The sequence below is a fragment of the Hyposmocoma kahamanoa genome, unplaced genomic scaffold (assembly GCF_003589595.1).
Source record: "Hyposmocoma kahamanoa isolate Upper Pololo Valley unplaced genomic scaffold, ASM358959v1 237, whole genome shotgun sequence".
Classification (NCBI taxonomy): domain Eukaryota; kingdom Metazoa; phylum Arthropoda; class Insecta; order Lepidoptera; family Cosmopterigidae; genus Hyposmocoma; species Hyposmocoma kahamanoa.
The window spans coordinates 760,679-785,460 of record NW_020653754.1 but is presented as its reverse complement, the minus strand read 5'-3'; the positions used below and the strand labels follow the sequence as shown (position 1 = coordinate 785,460).

At 36.2% G+C, this 24,782-nt stretch overlaps 1 protein-coding gene across 3 annotated transcripts in view; it reads left to right on the top strand.

Moving 5' to 3' along the window:
• Positions 1–23,975, top strand: part of LOC113228695 (stromal interaction molecule homolog) — a 100,239-nt gene extending 76,264 nt beyond the window's left edge. The window contains exons 6-15 of one of the 3 annotated variants that reach the window (XM_026462052.1): positions 2,267–2,460; positions 2,879–2,998; positions 3,524–3,691; positions 4,852–4,986; positions 5,889–6,012; positions 7,349–7,411; positions 15,421–15,511; positions 15,880–16,050; positions 21,253–21,482; positions 23,191–23,975. In XM_026462052.1, coding sequence (XP_026317837.1) covers positions 2,267–2,460; positions 2,879–2,998; positions 3,524–3,691; positions 4,852–4,986; positions 5,889–6,012; positions 7,349–7,411; positions 15,421–15,511; positions 15,880–16,050; positions 21,253–21,482; positions 23,191–23,330 — 1,436 coding nt within the window. In that variant the 3' untranslated portion in view covers positions 23,331–23,975. Of the gene's footprint in view, positions 1–2,263; positions 2,461–2,878; positions 2,999–3,523; positions 3,692–4,851; positions 4,987–5,888; positions 6,013–7,348; positions 7,412–15,420; positions 15,512–15,879; positions 16,055–21,252; positions 21,483–23,190 lie in introns of those variants that run through there. The other 2 variants (XM_026462051.1, XM_026462053.1) reach the window with 2 other exon arrangements.
• Positions 23,976–24,782: the final 807 nt, after the last annotated feature.

The following is a 24,782-nucleotide window of genomic DNA, read 5'->3' as shown; positions in this document are numbered from 1 at the left end:
CTAACCTTCTAAGGGCGTGTTCAGTGCGTGTTTGAACTCTATGAATCGTGCAGTAATGCAGCTGTTTAGAAATAAATACCTTTTCAATTACAATCAATGTCACTGCTGTTTTTTTTCGTGATTTCCACTATTTATTACTAGGTAAAGGTCGTGGCCCAGTTATAATACACTAAATTATATTTATTACTCTTTTGTTTGTAGAAGTTTTAACACAGGATCGGTGCTGTTTTATTGTAATCACATTTGTCATGACCATAGATGAGAAACTGGGAAAAGGCTGCGTATATTTGCCGAAATTTCAAACAATTGATATAAAAAAGGTGTACCAGACTCTGATAGCACTTACATAGATTTAAATTTGTATTGGGCAACATCGATATAGTAGGAAGAATTGTACTAGATGTTTCATATCTTAATAATTTAATTGACCAGAATGGATCTAATGCTCGTACATGTTTTAAGATCTGTATGAATTTGTAAATAATTTCTGTCACATTTTAAAGTTAAACAAAAATATATCAATTACGTTGTGGGTGATAGATTTATTTACGTTTGCAGTTTGAAGTAACTCGCATTTACGCTATTTTTCTTTTTTTACCCATCATTGTCTACACACTGTAGTCTTGCCGACTAGTACCAACAAAAATTACATACCACATGCATTGATTTGGCTTCGTTAAAATTTCAAAGATCTAGTCTATTTATCCCTACTAATCGGCAAGATTTGAGACCCACTTCTAAATCGTAAATTGTTATTTAGAAGCACCTAATTCGTCGCTGATTTTGCGATAAACATTATTACAATGTTTGTTGCTTGCGATTGAAGCGGATTCTCAGTAAAAAAACCGAGACCACGACAGCATGAAGTTGATTACGACTTCACTCATTAACTGCATACTGTCGATCTCGGCTGCTTGAAGTCGGTTTCGATTACATGCAGCTAATGTGTGAAGTCGCTATAAACTTCTCGAATAACGATTTCACTCATTAACTGCAAACATGCAGTCAAGTCCTTGCTTATTGCAGCCGCCAAGCAGTAATGTGTGCATTACTACGTTCCGGTTTTAAAGGATAACGGTGTTGATGACACTACAGGCCCATGGCACTTACACGCCAGTCCATAACAGTTGCAGTGCCACTCCGAGCAAGATTTCACAAGGGGCACTGCCACTGCACCAGTCACCTTGAGACATAAGTTGACAAGCCTCATGTGCCTGTAATTTCACCAGCACCAGTAATCCTGACATAACTGCTTGGCGACAGAAACAGGTAAGGTGGCAGTACTTCCCTGGACGAACTCTTTCACAAGAAACTACAGCTACTACTACTGGTACTAAAATATTCATGCGTCCTTGTTACGCACGTGGCAAGATGGACCCCCGTGGCTCATAAACTCAATGATAATTGCCAGATCCCAGGTAAACCGTACATAAGGCGTACTCTGAACTGTCCATTACCTTAGTAGTTATGAATAATGGCCATGGTCTAATGGCCGATGGTCGAGTAGGTGATAATCAATTTTGTCAGAAAATGTACGGAATTAGTACTTTTTTACTAATTTTTTTTCAACCCCATGGAAGAAAAAAAACAAGGTACCTTGATAATTATTGGTCATTGTTTCTAATGTAAGATGTAACAAATTCTGGAATGTGTCAGTCAACCGTGACTGTGGGACCTGTAAAGGGCACGAAACGTTGGTTTGTTTGAAAAAACAAATATACGCGATTTAAATCCGGAAAAATAGTTTCATTTCCTATGTGTAACAATCGCGAAAACCTAAGAACTCGATAAATTCTGGATTGTTAATATATATAATTTAAACTTTACCCAGTCGTTGAAAGTTTTAATACCTTTATTGCAAGTTACGACGTTTTGATTTTATATTGAAATTTTATTCAACGTTCTGTCGTCTTGCGGCCAGTAGCTGGACTACGACGAACGATTAACATCTGAATCAATTCGATAAACAGAAAATTGAAAATTTATTACCGATGATATGAAATACTAGTACGGGTGATATTTTTGGCGTGGCTATCATTTTTTTATCCGAAACAGCCTTTTTCTGCGATTTTAAAGAATTTGCGCTGAAGAATGACACAAACATACAAAGCAAAAATGGCGAACTGAGCGAATGTACTGTATTTATTGTTCTGTGATCAACCCTGTAGAAAAAGCTGTTCATATTACTTATGACGCCGTTAAATTCAAAGACGTACCTTGATAGATAACAAGCATGTTTAACTAACTAAACACCGTTTCCTAGAAGGCAGTAGATGGAAGGACTGGCTTCTCGCATCCCTACTCCTCGGCGCGTTGGTGGGCGGATGGGCAGCGTTGCGTGCTGGTAGGGCCTCACGGGACCAGCTCAAGAGAATGCTGAGGGACATGGAGCAGCTGCGCAGGGCTGAGATGGCGCTTGATGACATGCAGAAGGAACTTGAGAAGGCGAGGTTGGAACAGGTAAGACCGTTAACGTCGAAGATTGACTTTCAAACAGCACGTCAGTAGCGAGAGCCTTATTCTCGCTACTGACGCAAATTCAAATCAATTTACAATGCTGCAGAAATGAAAGGAAGCTAATTTTGTTTTCGAAAACGTACATAGCATCGGGTTTTTCAATAAGGACATAACAGTTTTGTATTTCAATAAAATACATTGAAATATCGATCTGAAATTTAATAATAATTTATTGGTGCAATACACATATTACATTTAAGAATGGAATTCGATCTCGTTCATATGACCACTGCGAGCACGTTTGTAGCGTTCAATACTTTGAAGCCAATTTTCCACCACTCTTTCTCACATAGTGGACGAAATATTGGCAATTTCGATATGATATTATTCCTGAGCTTATTTACGTTTCCTAATTTTGCAGGAAAGCGCAACTACAGAGAAGAAGAATCTAGAGAAGAGATTAAGAGAAGCAGGCGATACGCCGCTGTTAAACTCCGCGTCTTCCGACTTAGAAGTATCACAACTTAAAGCTGAAATTGAGGTAATGATTTTTGTGGCTAAACACTGTAGTCTCCTACAACGACGTTAATGCACTTTGTATTAAAAAGAAAAAATAAAGAAAGAATATACATTGAATTGACTAACACAAATTGACATCAGAAAAAGAAACGAAACAAAACAAAAGAAAAAAAGTTAAAGACACAAACAAAAAATAAATTAAAACACAGAATATTCACGTAATCAAGGACACCAAATATACAGATACTTTAATAAAAACTATGAGACTTAAATAAAAACTATGAACACTTGGACGTTGCAAGGCGGGTTACAGTGATTCAAAATTAATTCTTGTATCATATACATGTTACTTGATTTCATTTAGAGCACTAACGGGACACAGTGGCTTGAATAAGCACATGTCCAAGCTCAACTTCGGAGAGCAGAGAAACACCTGATTTTGTAAAGAATTTAAAAAATATGCAAGTTTTCATACGATACCGAGATTTTTTGGTGTGTTCTAGTGAATTTAGACTTAATTAAAATTTCACGGTGGCCATCATTGCAGATGTTAAGGGCAGAGCTTCGCCGCGCGGAAGGCGAGCTGGAAGACAGGTGCTGGGCACCGCCGAGCGGGCTGCAGCAGTGGCTGCAACTTACCCACGAGGTCGAGAACCGCAATTATCTGCGCAAGAAGCAGCAGGCCGAGTTGCAGCTACAGATCGCCAGAGAAGCGGTGAGCTATCCCCGAAATACGTATCACAAAATAGGAGTATCATCCTTACTTGGTCAATATTCCCTTTTGGCGTACTAAGCTCTTTTTTGTCATCTTTTATTAAGCGCACAGCCCAGGAATAGCATTCCTTGGCTGCGATTGTTTCCAAGCACGTACAACCCGAGTATTTGTTTTATTTTTAACAGACTTCAAAAAAAAAGAGGAGGTTCGTCTGTGTGTTTTTTTGTATGTATGTTACGCGATTACCCGGCATTTGTGAACCTATTTTGATGATTCTTTTTTTGTTGGAAAGAGGGTATTTCGGTATTGGCCCCATTTAAATTTGAAGAAAATATTCCACCTTTAAGGGTGGCAAACTAGGGGATGAATCCGGTTTCGCGCTTTCCGGTAACCAATTTCAATAAAACTCGACAAAGTCGGTTCTTTTTTTATGAAAAAGTTATGACGCCGATTGAAAGGGTTAATTATAAGGATTTATTAATTTTAAGTAGCACAGTATCTTAAACCTTTTTGATCGACATTATAAAAATACAGGTTTTTTTTTTCACATTTGATCTGTTCGATTTCCAGACGAGTCAAGCAACTTTGTAACAGTCTTTCAATGCAGTGTTAATTGATTTAAAAAATTAAATTAATTCTCTATGAAACAATGTATTCTATCTACAATAAGAGAAAAGACAAAAAGATGAATCAGCATCTATAATTATCGTATACATATGTATCATATCATATCCATGATTATTTATCAAAGAAAATATATCTTCATAATTTCGTATATATCGCACTGCTATTACAATAGTGTTATAACTTAAAATATTTTAAATTCAATGTTATATCATTACTGAACGTAAAATTTGATTCAGGAAATTGAATAAAAACGTCTTAACTCCTATGAATTACACTTTATGTGATCCAATTTTGGCCAAAATAGTCCTTATTAAAAAATGTGAATATTTTTTCCGTTTTATTTTTAAATATATTTGGCGAGTAGAAAATTGTTTAAATGTCTGTAATAAACTGTAACCTATACATAAATTTTAATGATCTTTCACGGGAAGTGTACGTTTGTCATCGTTTCTGAGAAATTCCTTTTTTTGAGTTAATACACTTTTGTATCAAGAGTGCAATGTACTAACACAGTGTATTTATTTTATTACCAGTGTGAGAAACTCCGCAAGAAACGCTCAAGCCTCGTGGGCGCATTCGTGTCGACACACGGCAAGTCGATCGACGACGTGGACCGATCCATCGTAGAGGCGCGCACGGCGCTCAACGAAGTCACGCAGGAATTACAGGTTAATTACATACAAATAACGTTTGTGTAAAGAGCTCATTGTAAATTGAATTTGTGACTATACAAAAAAAAAATTGTGGTCTGCCACCTTAGCGTAGCTAGGCATGACCGTCGTGACATGCGCGATAAAATTGAAATAAGCGCGCGGTATTGGCTGTCTTAATCATATCTAATTTACATAGCCTATAGGGCGCGCTCATTTCAATTTTATCGCGCGCGTCGCGACTATCATGCGTAACCATGCTACGGGGGCTGGAGTGCATTTGTCTATACCATAGATTCCCAAAGTGGTCCCTACCGCCCAGTGGGCGCTGAAGACTCCTAGGAGGGGCGGTAGCGACCTCGGAAGCGCTCGGGGAGCGTCAAAACTGCTCGAGTCGAATCTGCAGCAGGGGTGCTAACACATTTGAAAATAATCCTGAATTACCTATATAAACTGCACTACTAATATGTAATTTTTATGTTAATATAAAAAAATACGTGTCTTCAATTATTTTGTTGTGGTGCCCACCACCACAAAATAATTGAATTTATGTTTCGTTACTAAGTGGGCGGTGTGTCAAAAAGTTTGGAAACCTATGGTCTATAGTCTATGAAATATCTTGAGGGCGTTTAATCCTAAAGCGTGCCTTTAAAATTCCAAGTTGTTGCCGGCAAGTCGCTTCGCCCATGTAATCGAAAAAGCGTGTTTACTTTTGATTTAAAAAAAAATTGTCATTAGTTCATGCTTCAGGAGGGGGACGTTTTTTCCCGGCAACGACATTTGATATTTTGAGAATCTGGCATTCTGCGAAACTGGCATTTTGTCCGTTTGGCATTTTGCGTTTCTGGCATAAAACGTCTAAACGAAGTCCGGTACAACCCTCATAAAAATGTTTGAATTTCGAATCGCGTACTTGGCAGGAGCGCATGCACCGGTGGAAGCAGATTGAGCGGCTGTGTGGGTTCAACATCATAAACAACAACGGACTGCAGTTCCTGGAGAGTGCGCTTTACAGGAATGTCAACGGACGACCCGCAGGGAGAGGTTAGTATTTACTTTTATTACATACATACACACGTAATCAAGCTGTCGCCCTATTGGGTAGGTAGAGACTACGGACCACCTGCTGCAATCCTGAAACCAAAATGTCAAATTTTTTTTAAACATCAAGTGACGGGACGAACAAGTCGTGCGCCTGATTGCAAGCGACACTCCTGTCCATATCAGTTGCTGTGTGCCACTCATAGCTTTAAATGGAAAAGTTCTGAGGTGCACTGCGCTCATCACCCAGAGACATAAGTTGGCAAGTCCCATGTGCCTGTAATTTCACCAGCACCCTTACCCTTCAAAACCGGAACGCAATGATGCTTACATTACTGCTTGGCGGTAGAAATAAGTAAGGTGGCTGGTCTTCCCTGACGAACATTTTTTCGAGGAGCTATTGCTACTAAATGATGGATGCTGATTTTTACCTCATGATCAGCGGATGCTGATTTTATGTATTTAAAAAAAATGCGAAAAGTGTATATCGTTACTTAAATAAAAAGGTTTCTATTTTCTTTGGTATTGTAATAGAATATTATTTCAATGATTTTGTCACATTTATTAACAAAAGAATCCATCAGCATGAAAACAATCAATCTGTTTACCTTAATAGTTCAGAATTTTATCAAAGTTACATTACAAAAACAACAGCTGAACTGCTTTTTCAGCTTACAATCTGTTTCTGGAAGATTTGTAAATTATTCCAGCGTGCCTTTTACATGTCACGACTGGAACATCCGCAATGAATATCAGCATGGATGAATGCAGATGCTGATATTTTAATTCATGCAGATTATCCTCGGATGCTGATATTCGCAACAACACTGGTTAAAAATGAGAAAAAATATCCTGTATTTTTAACCGACGTAAAACAAAGGAGGAGGTTCTCAATTCGACTATTTTTTTAGTGTATATAATAATAATAATAACGCACACACTCAACATAGCTCCGCACTAGGGAAACCCTGTGCCGCGTGTGCCATGGACACACACATAGACAACCACAAATTACACCCAAACTCCGAGAGAAATAAATGTAGGCCATACAAATATTTCTCCTGGCCCGGAAATCGAACCTGAGACCTCTGCGTGGCAGTCGGGCATGGTAACAGTTCGGCCACGGAGGCAGAGTATAATGTATGTTACGCTATAACTTATTACGCTATTAATTTGTGATCCGATTTTCATGATTATTTTTTTGTTGCAAAGAGGGTACCTCAGTATTGGTATTGGTTGCCACTTAAATTTTTTTTAAATATTCCATCTATTCAATGTGCTACATTGATTAGAGTTACTAGTTAATGTGATTTAATAGAAAGAGTGATTTAATTTGCAGTGCGCATGAGCAGCTCGCAAGACGACTTGAGCATTGGCGACGACGTTTCGATCTGCGGGTCAGGTAAGCTGGACGACGTGTCGCTCTACCACGAACATAGCGAATAGTTGTATGTATGTACGCTAAAGGCCAACACAGACTACGGGACTTTTGTTCGCGGAGCCGTTAAAGCATATTTTATGGAAGACGGCAATTAATAGTATGAGTTTTCTTTGCATCGTGTACAAAAACGGCGTCGTCTGCCTTGCTGCCTTAATGTCGCGCTGTCACTCTTAGCAAAAATAACGTGACTTATAATTTTGACGGAAAAAAGATTTTAAATATTTGAATTCAGAATTTCAATCCTAAGTTCTAAGGTAAATTATTAATTTTCGTCAACAAATTGTAAGTTACGACATTACTGCCCTAAGGGTGTTACTTTATTTGGCGTTACTTTTTATGCTGTAGTTGGTGAAATTGTTTTTGTAACTGACGATAGGATGAAAGATGGCCGACGCGCATTTACAAGGCTATTTTCAAACAGACAACGCGTGTAACCAGAGCTATATAAAAGTTATACGTGAACAAAGCACATATGCTACGTCACATGAAGTAACAATTTAAGGTGGACGCGTGTTTAGATTTCCCCCGCATTTTCTAATAAAAAGGCATGTACGGCACGTAAGAATGCGGGGAGTAGTACTTAATTATTAAAATATTAAATTGGACTCGTTCATATAAAGGGAATTCGCCGTAAGTCATTATCAGAGATCATGTGCAGAAATTACCTAAACTTCATAAAGTTGATAATACATCCATCTGAAATCCCGGAATTTGTTAAAAATAAAATGCAAAATATCAAAAAAAAGTAGATTTCTCACAGATGGTGCTACAGCAACTAAAGTTAAAAAAAACAAAGATCTGAAATAAGCACACAGAAAAATTCGTTTGGTCTGCTGGTTCGTTCCGTAGCTTAGTTGGGAGAGCTTCGGCCTAGTATGCTGAAGACGCTGGTTCCGATCCAGCCGGATCGAATCTCTGTGTTCGATCTTTGTATTAATAATTATAACAAACGAGTGAAGTAAATTCACAAAAAAAAAATACTGTAGTAGTATCACAAAACGTTTCTTCTAAATATCGCAGGCAATAAAGTAATTGCTAGTTAAACAACAAAAATTTAGAACAAAACAGAATACATTAATTCCGACTTTTCAAAAGGAGGTATTATTCACTCTGTGTACTACTTCCTTCCAGTTTCGGTAAGTATACTCTGCCTTTTCCAATCTGTGGTCATTAGAAGTATATACAAATTGACAATGCTTTTGTTTCGTAATATTTTAATCTGCAATTCTACTCATTGGCGCAAACAATATTTACTATGGACACCACATCATATTGCGAAAAATATTATTGCTTGTCCCTGCTAAATGTGTCCCGTTTTTCGTGCCTCGTGAAAAATCGTGTAATGAAATTATGTCACCATGTGTAACCAAAATACCCCCCCTATTTTTTTATAATTGAATTTTTAATATTCACGACATTGACTCGAGTTACAATTCGTATCATCTGGACCCATTTTCAACAGCATAAGAAACTTACAGACAAATACGCGTTCACCTTTACGTAATGGGATCTGATATTATAATCAAACGTTTGCCTGATGAGCTCAATTATTATTGGTTTTTGGAGTCGATATCTTGTCGCGTTATCTGTTGCATCAACTTTTTTAATAAAGGCGCATAAAATATTGCCACCATTATCCACAAAATCATTATTCGAAATTGCAGATTTTTTTTATAATGGCACTCACATACTTCGTGCCAACGTCCAAGGAATAGAATAGACAGAAAACCAAAAAAGAAAAATTAACTTATTAATTTCATATTAATAGAATTAGGGATCTCCTTCCACATTGTGTAATAGCTTAACAGTGTTGTCGAAACTTTTTTGATGTGCTCATCTCTCTCTTTGGCGTAGCTCTGTTTCTTTCGATTGCCTCCAAAAATTAATTTTCATCGTATAAAAGACAAATCATATCAAGTAATGTTGCATTGTAGAAAATCATTTATATTTTGTTCTTTTTAGCATTAACTTTCACCTTAGAATGTAGTTGCAGTGCCAATTTTCGATAACTTTGGTGTCAGGGGAATTTGTACTCAAACTATTGCTTGCCATGACCGGGGTATTATAAGAAGCTAGTTCTAATTTCTCACATCCTTTAGAACGGAGAGAAGAAAGGATGCGTTTAAACAACCGATATGATTTTATTATTTTTAGTAAACTAACATATATAGTATTTAAATTTCGAACATATCTGTTGACAAGCCACACGCGGAATGGTTTTTATTATACACATTTATAAATTCCCCTGAAAAAAATCGGAGTTGTTTTATATTTTTGACATCTAGTACAATTTTTTTATATATATATGAGTGATACGGAATATATACAATAATTAAGCATACTATTTGCGTAGACACTGTTATGTGATAATTGAAAAAAAGTTCTAATTTTTATATCGGTAATGGAATTTCTTAATAATATTATTAATCTTATTGTGATATTGAATGAGCCATAAAAATGAATACTAGTAAGAATAAAGTATTCCAAAATATATATCTAGTTGTAGGTAAATAATTTATATTAGCGATGTAGTGCTCAAGAATTACTCGTTTTTCATTATAGCTTAAGTTGCTCTCGAACGTCAATTCTGGCAGTACATTTCTAAACTAAAATTTTGCGTAGACTAAAATGAAAAAAGAAAATTTTGTCCAGCAAGAGACTCCAACACGTCAAATTAATTTTAATTTAAAATTGTATCCTAGGGAACGTGCAACATCTAATAACTTTATCTTTTGTCAGAGACTAGATGTTGTCGCTTTTGACAAAATCAAGTCTAAACTCCTGTTTTCTAAATGTCTATAACTGTTCTAAGTATTTTCCAACGAATTATCATTTAATGACTTTTTTAAATGTTCTCCTCTTTTTTTATCTTCGATTCATTTTCAGTAGTTCTATATGATGGGGCACTAAATTGTACTTCCAGTGGGTTATTTCACTTTTGATTGAAGCTTTAGCATTTTGGCATATGTCCCAAAACCCGCCACATCATGATCACTAAGTCGTTATCACTAGTTACAGTTTTCTTGCCACCGCACACGTTTTAATTAAATTATCATTTAGTTAAAAATCGTGATTGTCAGTATGGACGCGACACTCGTGTCGCATATTCACCTATCATATTGTTCTCCTCAAACTACCAATTTTGATACGAAACAGTGGCAAAACGCGCCAGACATCTAACACGCCTAAATTAATATTTGGTTTTAATGAAAGTTATTTATATTTGCACATTTTCTGCAGAATCGACTCCCAATTTGTACTTAAGAATTAAATTACAAAAGCAATCTTAATTCACTACACAAATTTGATATGAACTCCCTTTATGCCTAAACTTAAAGGGCGTGCTAACAACAAATACCAAATCGTAAATATATACTTATACAAATTGAAATAGGTCTCAAATTTGAAATCTCATATTTAAGAAAAAAGGTGTAGAGTTTATGGATTATATTTTACTTAAAAAAGTCGAAGTACCTATTGGCTTCGTTGTAATATTAGTGAGAATAACGAAATTAGTAAAATGCATTAAAAACATTGACGATATGTTATGTTAAAAGTGGTTTATCGTGCCATAGTATTTGAACAGAAAAGTGTTAGACAACAAAATGGCGAACCACCTACGGTTATACAATGGAGCTATTGTTACAACCAAGCCAATTTTAATATAGTAGATAGTTCCTGACGATCTTAACTTAAACATCGGAAACTTAATATTAATACTTATTTCCACTTATACTTAACGGTGTCAATTCTGTTAGATCAAAATTACAACTAAAACTAATTTGATCGATTAAGTTAGTAAATGCTATTTTGTAAAACTATTTAAAGCTAGTATTTCCGTTAACTTTGTGGTTGTAGTAACAGTTTATTTTTATTTCTTTTTAAAACGTAAATAAGTGATTATGATAATGAAAAAATCACCGAAGTAATGATATTTTTCTTCGAACTTGCTGAGATTTTTCTTCGACGCTGGTTATGTTGCGGAGCCATTTTCTTTTATTGATATCACGAACATTAATGGCAAAATTCCTTCAAGGAAAGTTACAGTTTTTACTTGAATAGAGTTAACAAAAGATGATTTTTATGCATAAGAACGATAGCTGCACACAATCTTTTTTGGTAACTGTTTTTCATGTTTTTTTTGGCAAGTTTGTGGTCACATAGATTATACATACAGTGCTAAATTTAAATACGATATTTTTATTACAATCTACACTGGGTGTTTACGTAATTATTAAATAATGCACATTTTTATGTACGCGAGGTTACTGGAGATACTGCTCTGCAATGTTACATGACGCTTCAAAATATTCCGTGAACGCGATCTCTTAGGCATGGCGCGAACCAAAAATTAGAAACGGTCACATAACAAAATAATTTATTTTTATTTATTTATTGAGTATTGGCTTATAGAGCCGTCAGCTTAAGAAGATAACTAATATATTAAGAAACTCAAATACTTTTTAACTATAAATTAATTTGTGTAAAAAATGTAACTACAAAAACCCGCCATTTTTTTCACTGTCAATAAAATAATTACTAGATGTCTTTTGTTTGCTTACCAATGCGTGCAAGAGGCACTAAAACGTTTCATCATTTTTAAGTTACAATACATAATTAATCGACCTCTAGCAATGTTTTACTCGAATTAGTTTTAGTGACAGAATTGATCCTGATATTTATTTTTTGTAGTTTTTAAGTTGTCTTTGTATTTTAGTATATTTTTTGATTTAATAAAAATTTTGAGAAGTTTTATTTTTGTCACAATCGATAGGAAGCTTTCAGGCATTTTTTTTCTTCTTATTCCGATGTTAAGTTCACATTCGGAATTCAAAAAAGCATGTATGAAATAAGGTTTGAAAATACAGATGTGTTTCGCCCATTTTTTTTTTTTGGTGTGGGTTTTTTCATCCACTTATTGCATGTTCTTTAATGTCCGTAATAGAAGTATTGCCATTTGAAATATTATATTTGTTTATTTGTTTTTTTTTTAGCTATTTTGCACTTGGGAAACGCTGTTGGGTTGTCTGTTGTAGATAAGATCATGGGATCAAATTTTCGTAGTTGTGTAGTTAACTTTTCGTTTCATTGATAATTTATAAAAAAAAAGTTTTCGTAGATAATAATTGGCTTTGCAAATACTTGTTGCTTTAATGCTTACCGTGTTTTTTGATTAATACATTAATTTTGTTTAATCTCTTTTTTTAAATAAAATTTTATGTAAACAAAAACACTAGAACTGCGATATAGAGTATTAGAATAGAATTTACGGTTGAGTGTGTAGTCTTTTCTAAATATAATAATAGTCTTTTCTAAATATAATAATATCCTCCTTTTGGGTTAGTCGGTTAAAACAACAGATTTTCTGCTCTCTATCGACATTGTACGAAAAATAATAATAAAGTTTTGTTTTTACCCCTGCACGTTTGAAAGCTTTTGACGATTGTGATTTGTTTTATTTGGCATAATATTATCCTCACACATTTGAAAACCATACTGAGCTATTCTCCTTCGAATTTAACTTTCTGTATTCGGTACAGCTGTCTCACTCACTCTCTCTCTCTCTCTTTCTCTCATCTACCATTATAGAACTACACATTGGAGGCAAAAACAATACTCACGTATTAAGACTAGATCTAAAATTCAGAGGATAATAGCATTTAAGAGTATCAGATTTTGGTTCGTTATGTTGTTGGAAATCTAAATTGTTGGGAATCTACCACTCTCGCACGGGTCACATACTACGAAATAAAATGATCTTAGTCAAAAATTTGAGTACTCGCTTTTTTCGAAAATTTAATATAATTTTGACCACTAACTGTACTTGCGTCCCAATGCCACTGAAAGAAAAACTGTTTTTCGAATCGCTTTTTCGTCTGTTACACATTTATTTCTAATACTTCAGAAAACTTTGCGTGGACACAACAAATGCATGACAGTTTTATCGCAGTCGAATGAATAATAATGGAACGCATATAGTCCTGGATATATTTAGAGAACTTAAAAAAAAAAAGAGTGAATTGTAATACCAACTTTCATATGACCACATTATACTAGAACGTTTCGAAATCAAAAGTGGATTGAATTCATTCTTTTTTCAAATCAAACGTTCTCGTATATGTGGCAGTGCTTCATATGAATATAGTTATCTTAATTCAAAATTTTTAGCGTTCCTCTGAATATATCCATGAGTGTATATAATCTGTATAGATAATGTAAAAACAGAAACTAAAAGACATAATCTTTGAGTGATATGGAAGATCCGAACAATATTCGAAATTCGAAATCTGATACCCTCATTGTATGGTGTATATTTTTTTGTTCCTTACTCCGTTTTGGGTTTGCCATAAAGTAGACGCTTGATACAGGTAAGATTGTTTTTTTATATATAATTATTATTTACTTTCTCATTGTTGCTTACTGTAATCGCTAACTAATCCTCTCTATATTATTTCATACATGCTTCGTATAGGTTTGATGATTATTAAGAATATATGACAGTTTTTTTAATGAACAAATGATACAAATCTTTTGTAACTAATATATATACCGAACTATTACTACTTTTTAAAATTATACAAAAGATCTTAATTATTAGGGGTGAAAGTTTGAAATTGCCGTTTTATTGCAATAGGTTCTTTGAATTTTCATAGAATCTTCATGGTTTGAGGTTTTCGAATGAAACTTTTTTCAAATGGTTTCTGTGATTTTTTTTTTTTAATTTAAAACATTTGAATATCGACTTTCAATTGTTTTTGTTATTCAATTTAGACAAGAAAGATGGATACTGCGAAAATTCGAGTGATTTTTGAATACGAGTTCCGACGCGGAACTAACGCGGCAGAAACAGCCCGCAATATCAATGCTGCGTTTGGAGAGGGGTCTACTAATGAACGCACCGTGCGATTTTGGTTTAAACGCTTTCGTGATGGAAATTTCGACTTAAAGAACGAGCCAGGAGGAAGACCGCCCACACAGGTGAATAACGATGAATTAAGAGAGATAGTGGAAGCCGATCCTAGTCAAACTACCCAGGAATTAGCGGCATGGTTTAACGTTACCTTACCCACAATATTGACTCACTTGCGTCAAATCAATAAAATAAAAAAATACGAAAAATGGGTGCCTCATGATTTGACTGATCTGCAGAAAGAAACGCGTGTTGAAACTTGTGTTGCCTTGTTGAACCGGTACAGAAATGAAGGAATATTGGATCGAATTGTAACATGTGATGAAAAGTGGATTCTTTATGATAACCGGAAAAGAAAAATGCAATGGCTGACCCCAGGTCAAATGCCACAACAGTGTCCTAAAGCAAAACTTACCAATAAAAAGGTAATGGTAACTGTTTGGTGGTCTCAGCATGGTGTTATTCACTATAGTTTTCTCCGATCTGGTCAAGCAATAACGGCAGATGTCTATTGTGCCGAACTCCGAACCATGTTGACAAAACTAGCAGTAAAACAGCCCCGACTCATGAATCGATCTTCACCATTATTGCTCCACGACAACGCGAGACCTCACACAGCACGAGAAACCATTTTGACCCTTCAGGAACTGCAGTTAGAAACCATTCGTCATCCTCCGTATTCACCAGACCTTGCTCCAACGGACTACCATTTTTTTCGTGATTTGGACAATTATCTACGTGACAAGAAGTTTTCTTCCCAGGAGGCAGTACAAAATGCTTTCACACAGTTTGTGCAGTCTAGATCGTCGGAGTTCTATCGCAAAGGCATTAATAACCTTCCCATTAGATGGCAGCAATGTATAGATAATAATGGCAACTATTTTGATTAAATAAATTTGTTAAAAATTTTAAAAATATACAATTTAGATTTTCAGTACAAATCGGCAATTTCATACTTTAACCCCTATTATTAATCACTGTTAAGAAAATTAACAATATTTATTTTTTATATTACTACACAAATGTAAAGGATTGTGTAAAGAATGTTATAACATTACAGTGGCTGATAATTATGGATGGCGTGAAGATTCATCTGGCAGTGAAGCTGATGCCCCACACTATCCGCTGGACTTAAGACTGGCAGAGGCTAGGTACGATATAATCATAAAAACCTCTTTATCACATCGTCTGTCCCTGAACAACATTAGCAGGAAAATACTTGAGATGGGTCCTCAACATTTTTAACTCCAATAATTGTTGGGTGGGTTTGCCATCTAATGTCTTAGGGTGGCGGGCGCAATAAAAGTCATCTCCCATCTTTGCGATTTAAAAGCTCTGAGCGGCTTTGGAACTGGCATGGCAAGGCGTGTCGTTTACAACCAGGTGTACGACCTGTCCGTCCCGTCACTGGTTGTGATTAAAAATAATAATTCAAGACAAGTTTAAATTACTTAACTTTTTCTTTCTCTAGACAAGTAAAAATTCAGGCGCGGGAGTAAAGGCGTATGTTCCGTTCCAGATTACAACTAGAAGAAAGACTAGCGCAGGAGGCGAGAGAGCGTACCGAGAAAAGGTACGACGACAAACGACTGTCGACGGAGGAGCTACGCAAACATAACGACATCCGCAAGAGCCCCAACGTCGAAGACCGCAGGAGGGATCAGGTGCACTTTGTGCTTGGTGGGGACAAGTAAGGATTATTTTTAATTTCATGCAAGCTTCACACTTCTGATATCGGATACGGCGCAGTTGTTTTCACTGTTGCTGTAAATTATCGCAAAATATATTGTACAGATGGTAGCACATTAAGCTACTCATTATCGGATCTTGTTCCGTTACTCGAACAAAACCTTTCGAAGTGCAGAAATGCCCAAAGTAACAAAAAGAAAAAGTTGCTAAAAAAACCAATGTCTTAACGACCAATTATACATATCATTCAAGTGCTAATTTGTCTAAACTTACTACAGGCCAACAGGTTAACTGAGTCGGTTCCTGAGGTAGCTGCGCGGTGCGAGAGGAGTAACAGTTTACGTAATAGTTTTTATTGTTATCGTTTCACGTAACAACAATTAATTGACTAATTGGGTAGGCAAGTTTTTCAATCAACTTGCTATTGAATATCATCAGAAAAATCTTGTTGAAATTATCCTGTATGCAGCGCGACGCAACGTAACTGTTACGTAAACTGCACCGCGCAACCACCTCAGGAACAGACTCAGTTAAGCGGTAGACCTGTAATAGCCCAAAGTATTGTTAAGACCATAGATATAGAAAAAAAAGGAGAGATATGTAATGACGCTATGTAAGATCGTGTACCGATGCCGCCACTTTTTAGCTTGTGTGCAATTCAAACTTAACGTCTTCTACCAACTACCTTCTAACATCTTAGGGTCGTATTCTAGAACTCTATTCAATGCTCAAGTCAGGATTGCACTGGCAACACAAGCACTGGAAATACGACCTTAATGTCAGGGGCTTGAGTATGATGTCGTGGTGAATGTTCACTGATCCCACGGCGCCGACTCAACCGGCGAGAGGGAAACCCGGGGGGGTTTTAGTGGGGTAGGCCTTCCAGTGTGGAGGGAGAGTCCCCACATAACCCCTGAGTCTCCCTGGGCTCAGGAAATCCTAACTTGAGCATTGAGTAGAGTTCTAGAATACGACCCTTAAAGATTTTGATTGGGTAGGGCTAAAAACTTGAAAACGACGTAACACAATTTTAAAATTTAACAAATTAAACTTACAGTCACTTGACTAAGAGTTATATTACAATATTTCAGTATTTTTTTATCCTGGTTCAGACATTCACCATCAGGTGGCGTTTTAGTAAAAATGCTACTAGTATACAATGGCTAAATAGTACACGTTAGATGGCGCTGAAACTCATTTATCGTTACACTAAGAACTCATTGAGCGGTTTTCACCCGCGTCTGCCGCGGGACCGCAGCATCTGTAGAGTGTAATAGTTAAGTGTGTAAAATTAGTAGCATATTTCACGGTGCGTTTTACGTCTGTAGTTGTGACGGTTGGTCGCGGTTGCCGCGGCGGGTTACTAGTTGAACCACACAGGACGCGATCATCTGCGCGCTTAGCGGCCGTCATCCTCCGCACACTTTGGCGGTCGGTTCACGCGCAATGTGGTGCAGTCGCACGCGGGGTGAATTCTCTATTAACCGCGCGACTTGCGATTAACTCCTTCTAACTTCGCGGTCCGTTCCGCAATCGCACCGGTTTCGTACCCGCAACCGCGGCGGCTACGTGCCCGCACAAACTTGCAGGGTCGTGAGTATTAAAATAAAACCACAGTCTAGCAGCACCGGCGGGCGCGGATGGTAACCGCTCCGTGAATTGTTAACCTTATTAACCTTAAACTGACGCTACTCAACGAGGGATGTGGTCCTACCTAATCGATAGTTAGAAACCATGTAGCTGTTTTTAATTTTAAATAAATATTCCATTTTTCATACTGTACCTACACTGGTACTGGTGTATTATTAAATTAATATATTAATATGAATTATTATTTTCTTAATGGCGGCCACTAGGTTTGGGCCAGTGTCAGATTTATTTTTTAAATGCATTTGCTATGTAAATTTAAACAAAGTCAGAAACAGTAATAAGAAAACCAATCTTTCGATTTTCCTGCAGCTTCAATCCAACCTTCTTTTATTTTGAACTCATTGGAAAAACATAAAAATTAAAAATACTCTACGTTTGATCTACGAGTATAATGGAATTTAAATATGTAAATTATCTAAAAGAATAATACACATACATTTTTCTTCAAGCAACAGCAACATACAAATTGACATGAAATTGAAAAGGTTGTCCGAAGTATGAGTTATGTTAAAGTTACTCGAAATAAAATGTTTAGTAATAATAATAAAATAAAAGAAATCAATTTAACGTGAGTGCTTTTCGCTTCGATATTTTAGGGACTTTAATTACAAATATCAAAGTAAGAAATTCAAACATTTCAGTAAAAATTTATTGTCGGTAAACATCAGTCATCGTAAATGAACATCACTATATTTGAGTCTAGAAATTTCTATGGAGACAAAAAGAAAACATTGAATAATAATAGAAATAGTAACTAAAAATCCAAATAGCCGGTGGAAAGTTATCTCACTGGTTTTAAAATTTTTGTTTTCACTCTAATTTTTACAAGGTGTATCGCTACAACTTGGCATTTTCATGTTTTACGAGAGATCTTGTATATACAACGAACGCCATGTCACTGTGACGATGTTTGTAGGCGAGCCTCGATATGATCAAAATGATCATATCGAGGCGACACGAACCACGCCCCCATACCAAATCTCCCCTTTTTTTCTATATCTATAGTTAAGACCCATTCAAGACCATATCTATGAAATTAAAAAGTAGGTATACTTTAATAACACAAATTAATAAATTAAGATACTGTTATAAAAATATGTAATTTGATGTGCTGGTTACTATACGTTATGCAGAGACCGGGAAATAATGGATCTGTTCTCGCCGAGGTATATGTAGTGCTTTTCTCAAACCAATGTGAGGCAATAATAAAATGCCAAAGAACGAAGGAGAATGTATAATAGAAAAAGTAACGTAAATTTCGTGTATTTTTGTTTGCTCGGAGCCTGACACAAGCTTTCCATAACAAATTTACTCCTTGTTTTAAGTTAGGCGCTTACTGTCCTCTATTGTATTTTCGTTCTTCTTACTAGAACTCATTTTCAAGAAGAAACTATGAATAATACAAAAAAATTGCAATAACAAAAAAAACTTCAATGTACTTTCGTTTATTTTACCGCCTTCTTTTAAAGTATGTGGTGCAGATATATTTCAGCACTAATTAAGCGCAAAATAAGTAATACCATAGACAATATTTGTTTTAATTCTCGCAATTACGGACCCGGATACTAGTGAGCAGTTGGTTGTAAGATAGTTTCTCTTTAACCTGTTTATATAGCTCTTTGTTAGTAAATACATTTAAAAGTTTAGAAAATTAGTTAAATTAAATTAGAAATGAATTTACATACTGAGAGTTAACGACTTTCAAAATGGCCGCCTTAAAGACATAACGGTTTCCTGCGAAAAAAAGTTAAAGTAGTTTAAAAAATGAGATACGCCACTTTTTGCACTATTCGTTTATTCATATTTTCAAACCAAAAATGTTGATTTTTGGTTTGAAAATACGTATGTTGCAGAACAGAACTGAATATTTTACCAATATTACACAGTTTTTATTAACTACCCCTACTACCCCATTATCCAACAGGAAAACGACAAATCAAATCCCATACTCAATACTGATTGGAATAAACATTTGTATATTAAAACCACAGTTAAATTTACTTATAGTAATAAGGATAATATATAATTAACGTGATGTATAATTAACGAACACTATTAATCAGACTGTATAAATAAGTTCCAAAACGGTAATACACATTGCTATTCAAGTCGTACACTCATGACTTGTTCAAATCAACAACTGTACTCATTATCTATCTTCTATATTATTATGATTATTACAAATACATTGTATGATTAAAACTGTAAAACTCTTACACTAGAAAGAAAATTAAACTATTGAAGAAGAATAACTATTTAAAATCTTGTATTATAGCCAATTAGACGCATGAGACTTCCGTTCTCCGTCGAATATCCGTCAGAAACAATTACTGTCAAACTGTCAAAAGTGTGGATGACGTTGCATATTTATTTTTATTTTATTTATTTATTTGGTTCTCCAACAATGAGTACAATATACATAACATAAATACAATTGCCCCATTACTAGATGAGATCACCGCATGCACAATAATCTGTTTCTTTTTTACATAATGTTAACATTCTATAAAAAAAAAAAACTTATTAGGAGAGAAAAGATAATCTATAACTATTAGTGCAATACAAGTCTTTTAAGCAAGTTCACAGACATAGTTGCCAAATCCGCTGAATTGTAATATTAAGTGTATAACATCCGAGAGAGGGGACAGTGCAATCTGAAATTAGTACGATGTTTTGGAATGCAAAACAACTTCCTATTATGATTTCCTATTTTCCTATTTTGACTGCCTCCGTGGCCGAACAGGTACCATGCCGGACTGCCACGCATAGGTCCCAGGTTCGATTCCTGGGCCGGGAGAAATATTTGTATGGCCTACATTTATTTCTCTCGTGAGTTTGGGTGTAATTTGTGGTTGTCTATGTGTGTGTCCATAGCACCCGCGACACAGGGTTTCCCTAGTGCGGGGCTATGTTGAGTGTGTGCGTTATTAAAAAAAAAATGTCTGTGGTGGTACTCTGTGGTCACTTTTACAAGTAAAAGTGTTGGCCGCTTGCGAGCAGCTAGTGATTGCAGTCGATAAATATTCTATCGACTATCCATTGAACATTGGTCACGCTTATGGAATAAATAGCCGAACTTGATCCTCAACCCATTATTCATCCAATTACAGAGCTTAAGTTCATTAGAATTGACAATTTTTGTAAGTTCATACATACACACACTTTACTTCCAAATATGTTTATGAAAAATACCAAAAGGAGACATATTTTAATTTTTTGAAATTCAATATATATAATCAAATCCGGCTATTCTTATTAAAACGTATATGAATAAAAATGTATCCCGATACTTGTAGGATAACTGTCAAAATATGCATAAAAAAGGCAATAACGTAATTAGTAATCACTAGATCGTTGTAACATCCGCAATTCAGTCATTTTTGGCTACATTTTATCTTCTTTCGATAAAACTATTGACAACAGCTACATAACTATTTAAAATTTTATGAAAACTGACACTGGTTTAATGGCTCGTCAATTGGCCCCGTGTAAATGGGCTCATGATAAAAATGACCGGCATTTTAAAATGCATACTATATTTCGCGTGTTTCAGTGTAAACTGGACGGGCGAGGAGTTAACCCGCACCGCCCACTCGCAATCGAACCCCCAGCTGCGCGCGTCGATGCGCAGCGTGAGCGGCGCGCCCCTCCCTCCCCCGCGCCGCCCGCTGTCGTCCGGCGCCATAGTGCGCTCGCGTTCGACGGACATCGTGCCGGGGCACCCCGACGACCCGCGCCCGCCGCCTAGGAACCCTTTTGTCAAACAGAAGACTGTGCATGAAGGTGAGCCTTCGTATAAATAGTATGTATTTTTTTTACAATACCCATATTCTCCTGACTCCATCTTGTCTGCTCTGCAGGTCTAAAAAGGCCGTGTTGGCAGAATCATAATATGATTGATTGACATTTCATATTACGAATTTACAAACAAAACAAAACACGCAATTCATCTATTTGACAGTGTTTTGTAGAGACCTCCATAGAACACTGTCAAATAGATGAATTGCGTTATATGAATTTTAAGAGATTCATAATATGAATTGTCAATTAATCATGTTATGATTCTGCCAATACGGCCTTTTAGACCTGCAGCTCTGCTGAGTAGCACTGCAACTTTTATGGGCAAGCGTGTCGCTTACCACGACTTGTTCGTCCTGCCACTTGGTATCATAAAATAATAATAAACAAATATTTGTAAATTTAGTAATGACACAAACGACGCTGTAAAATTGGAAAACAGAAGAGCGATTTTTTAAGAAAAAAATCATGAAAATTAGAAAATTTCAGCTTTTCCATATTTTCCAAGTGCCCGTTACAGGTTTTACCTTTCCAGTGTCGAAATGATAAAAAAATTGAAATGTTAGTAACCTTACACAGAATCGTCAATGAACACTAATCTACGAAATACTGGTTTCATATTGTGGATTAGTCGACGTGAGACCTTTAAAAAAAAACGGTAAAACGGCATACTCTTAAAAAAGTCCTATTCGCCAAATGCCCTATTCTTAAAACTGTCCGTTTTAAATTCTTTCATTTCGAACTTTAAGAATTTAAAACGAATAATTAATTTTATTGAATGCAAGAATGTTTCACCAACTTGATATTCAATTATTATTATGCATTGACTTACAATTATATGGACGTCGGGTCCGCGCTAAAAAGTGTCCGCACTTGTAAGGCGCTAAAATCGTATACAGAGCGCGACACTCCGCTTTAGTCTTCATTTGTTCTACGGACAGCGCGATACTGCGATGACATAACAATTTAAATTTCGAATAGGTTGACTTGGGACATTTTTTTCGTGGTTTTTGTATTAGACCCGTCGTCCATTTATTTGTAAGTCAATGTTATTATGTGAAATTACTCCACAAGTTTGTTATAATTATTAATACAAGGATCGAACATTTAGAAAAAAATCCTTCGATTCGTCTGGAATCGAACCAACGTTTTCAAACATACCAGAAAAGTCGTTAAAACACCATAATAAAGATCTGCAACAACCACATAGAAAAATTCGTAAGGTCCGCCGGTTCACGGACCGCTGGTTCCGTGACAGGGTTTGCTAAAAGACGTTGGTTCGATACTCCCTGATCGAAGGATTTTTTCTAAGTGTTCGATGTTTGTATTAATTTAGTAGCAGTAGAGCTCCTTGTGAAAGACTACGTCCAGGGCAGTACTGCCACCTTACCTATTTCTGCCGCCAAACAGTAATGTCAGCATTACTGCGTTCCGGTTATGAAGGGTAAGGGTGCTGGTGAAATTACAGGCACATGGGACTTTTCAACTTATGTCTCAGGGTAATAGACGTAGAGGCAGTACACCTCAGATCTTTGCGGTCTAAAGCTCTGAGTGGCACTGCAACTCTCATGGCCAGGCGTGTCGTTTACCATCAGGCGCACGACTTGGTAATCCCATCCCTTAGTATCATTAAAAAATTAAAAAAAATAAAACTAATAAGTACCAAATTTTTAAAAGTAACATTGTTCTTCAGGTGACGGCACTCCGTCCAGCAATACGCCTCCCGAAGAAGAGTCAACCGATTCTTCTCTAGTAGAAGACGAAGGCCTGCCTAAACCGCGCAAGCGACGGATCAATCTGCCCTTCGGCAAGAAGGCCAAGACGCCGGCGTGACCACCGCTCCGGCACACGCCCGCGTGACTACGGCTCGGGGTCGCATCACACCCGTACTGTCTTAACACAGGGCACTTTCGCAGAATTTTTGTTTGGCAAAAAACTCTTATGGCCTTTTTAATCAGACTGTGAGACTTCCACAGTGAAATATTCGGTAAAAGCACAAGGCCGCGGTAAAAACCGAAAGTGAATCGAAATTGATTTAAGTTTCACGCCAAGTGCCATTTACGAGAAAAGATTTTTAATTACAACTGCATACATTTTAGAGAGTGACCAATTCTGCCACTGGTATATTCTGGTCTTCCTACTCATCGGTACGAAAGAAAAACTGTCCCGATCTTCCACAGTTCGACCAATACGTTGATTGTTCTTGTCCCGATTTGCCACACGTTTTAACCCATCACTGGACTCTAAAAAATATAATTTAATTTCTTAGGTTTTCGCTGTTCTTACATATAGGAAATACTATTATTTCGGATCTAAATCAGTCAGCCATGACCATGGAACCAGGGCCTGAAACGTTGATTTGTTTGAAAAAACAAATATACTTACTGAGAAATGGCTACCGGTACTATCTCTATTTTGACAACTTTACAGGATGAAGAAAATAATTGTTTGCGTCATTTATATAGCATCTGGTTTATTAAATAAAAATACGTAATATACATGTGTAATAAAAATATTTTAAAACTACTTATTTTTATTTAGTAAACTAGATGCTGTAAAGTTGTCAAAATTGAGATAGCGCGGAATGCCAGTTCACAGTCGATGCGCGATTTAGATCTGATGCAATTATATGCAAAAAATATATTTTTTTTTAATGGTGGATGAAAAAAGCTGCTCGTTAAGACTCTACGTGCGCTTGACGAGTTATTGTACGGAAAATAAAAGGCTTAAATTTCGACAACTTGTTTATTGGCGTCTATTATTACATAAAATGTAGTTAGGTTGTAAAAATGTGCCTTTTGGATAAAAAAATTCAATACTGGTTTTTTGCCAAACAAAAATCACGAGTACTCTAAAATTGCTATAGGAAAAAAACGGTAGGGAAGTTTTAAGAGTCCATGATTATACAGGAATGCTTGTGTTAGAAAGGTATTATAGGCATTGTAGAATTGTAGGTTGAAAGCATTATAGGATTAGGCTGTGCCAAAGAGTCATGTTCTCTGTTCTTCATTATTAACTCTGAAGTCAGTATTTTTTACCAAGGAGATTACTGGTAATCGATGGCCACTGAGACAGTAATTACAGACGTAATAAATAAATATAAAGATTAAAATAAATACTAGACAATATCACATACGTTGCTCTGATCCCAAAGTAAATGAAACACTGGTGTTATGGAAATTGAAAACGGTTTTGAAGGGTAAGGGTGCTGGTGAAATTACAGACACATGGGACTTGTCAACGTATGTCTCAGGGTGACGGGCGCGGTGGCATTGCCCGTGAGAT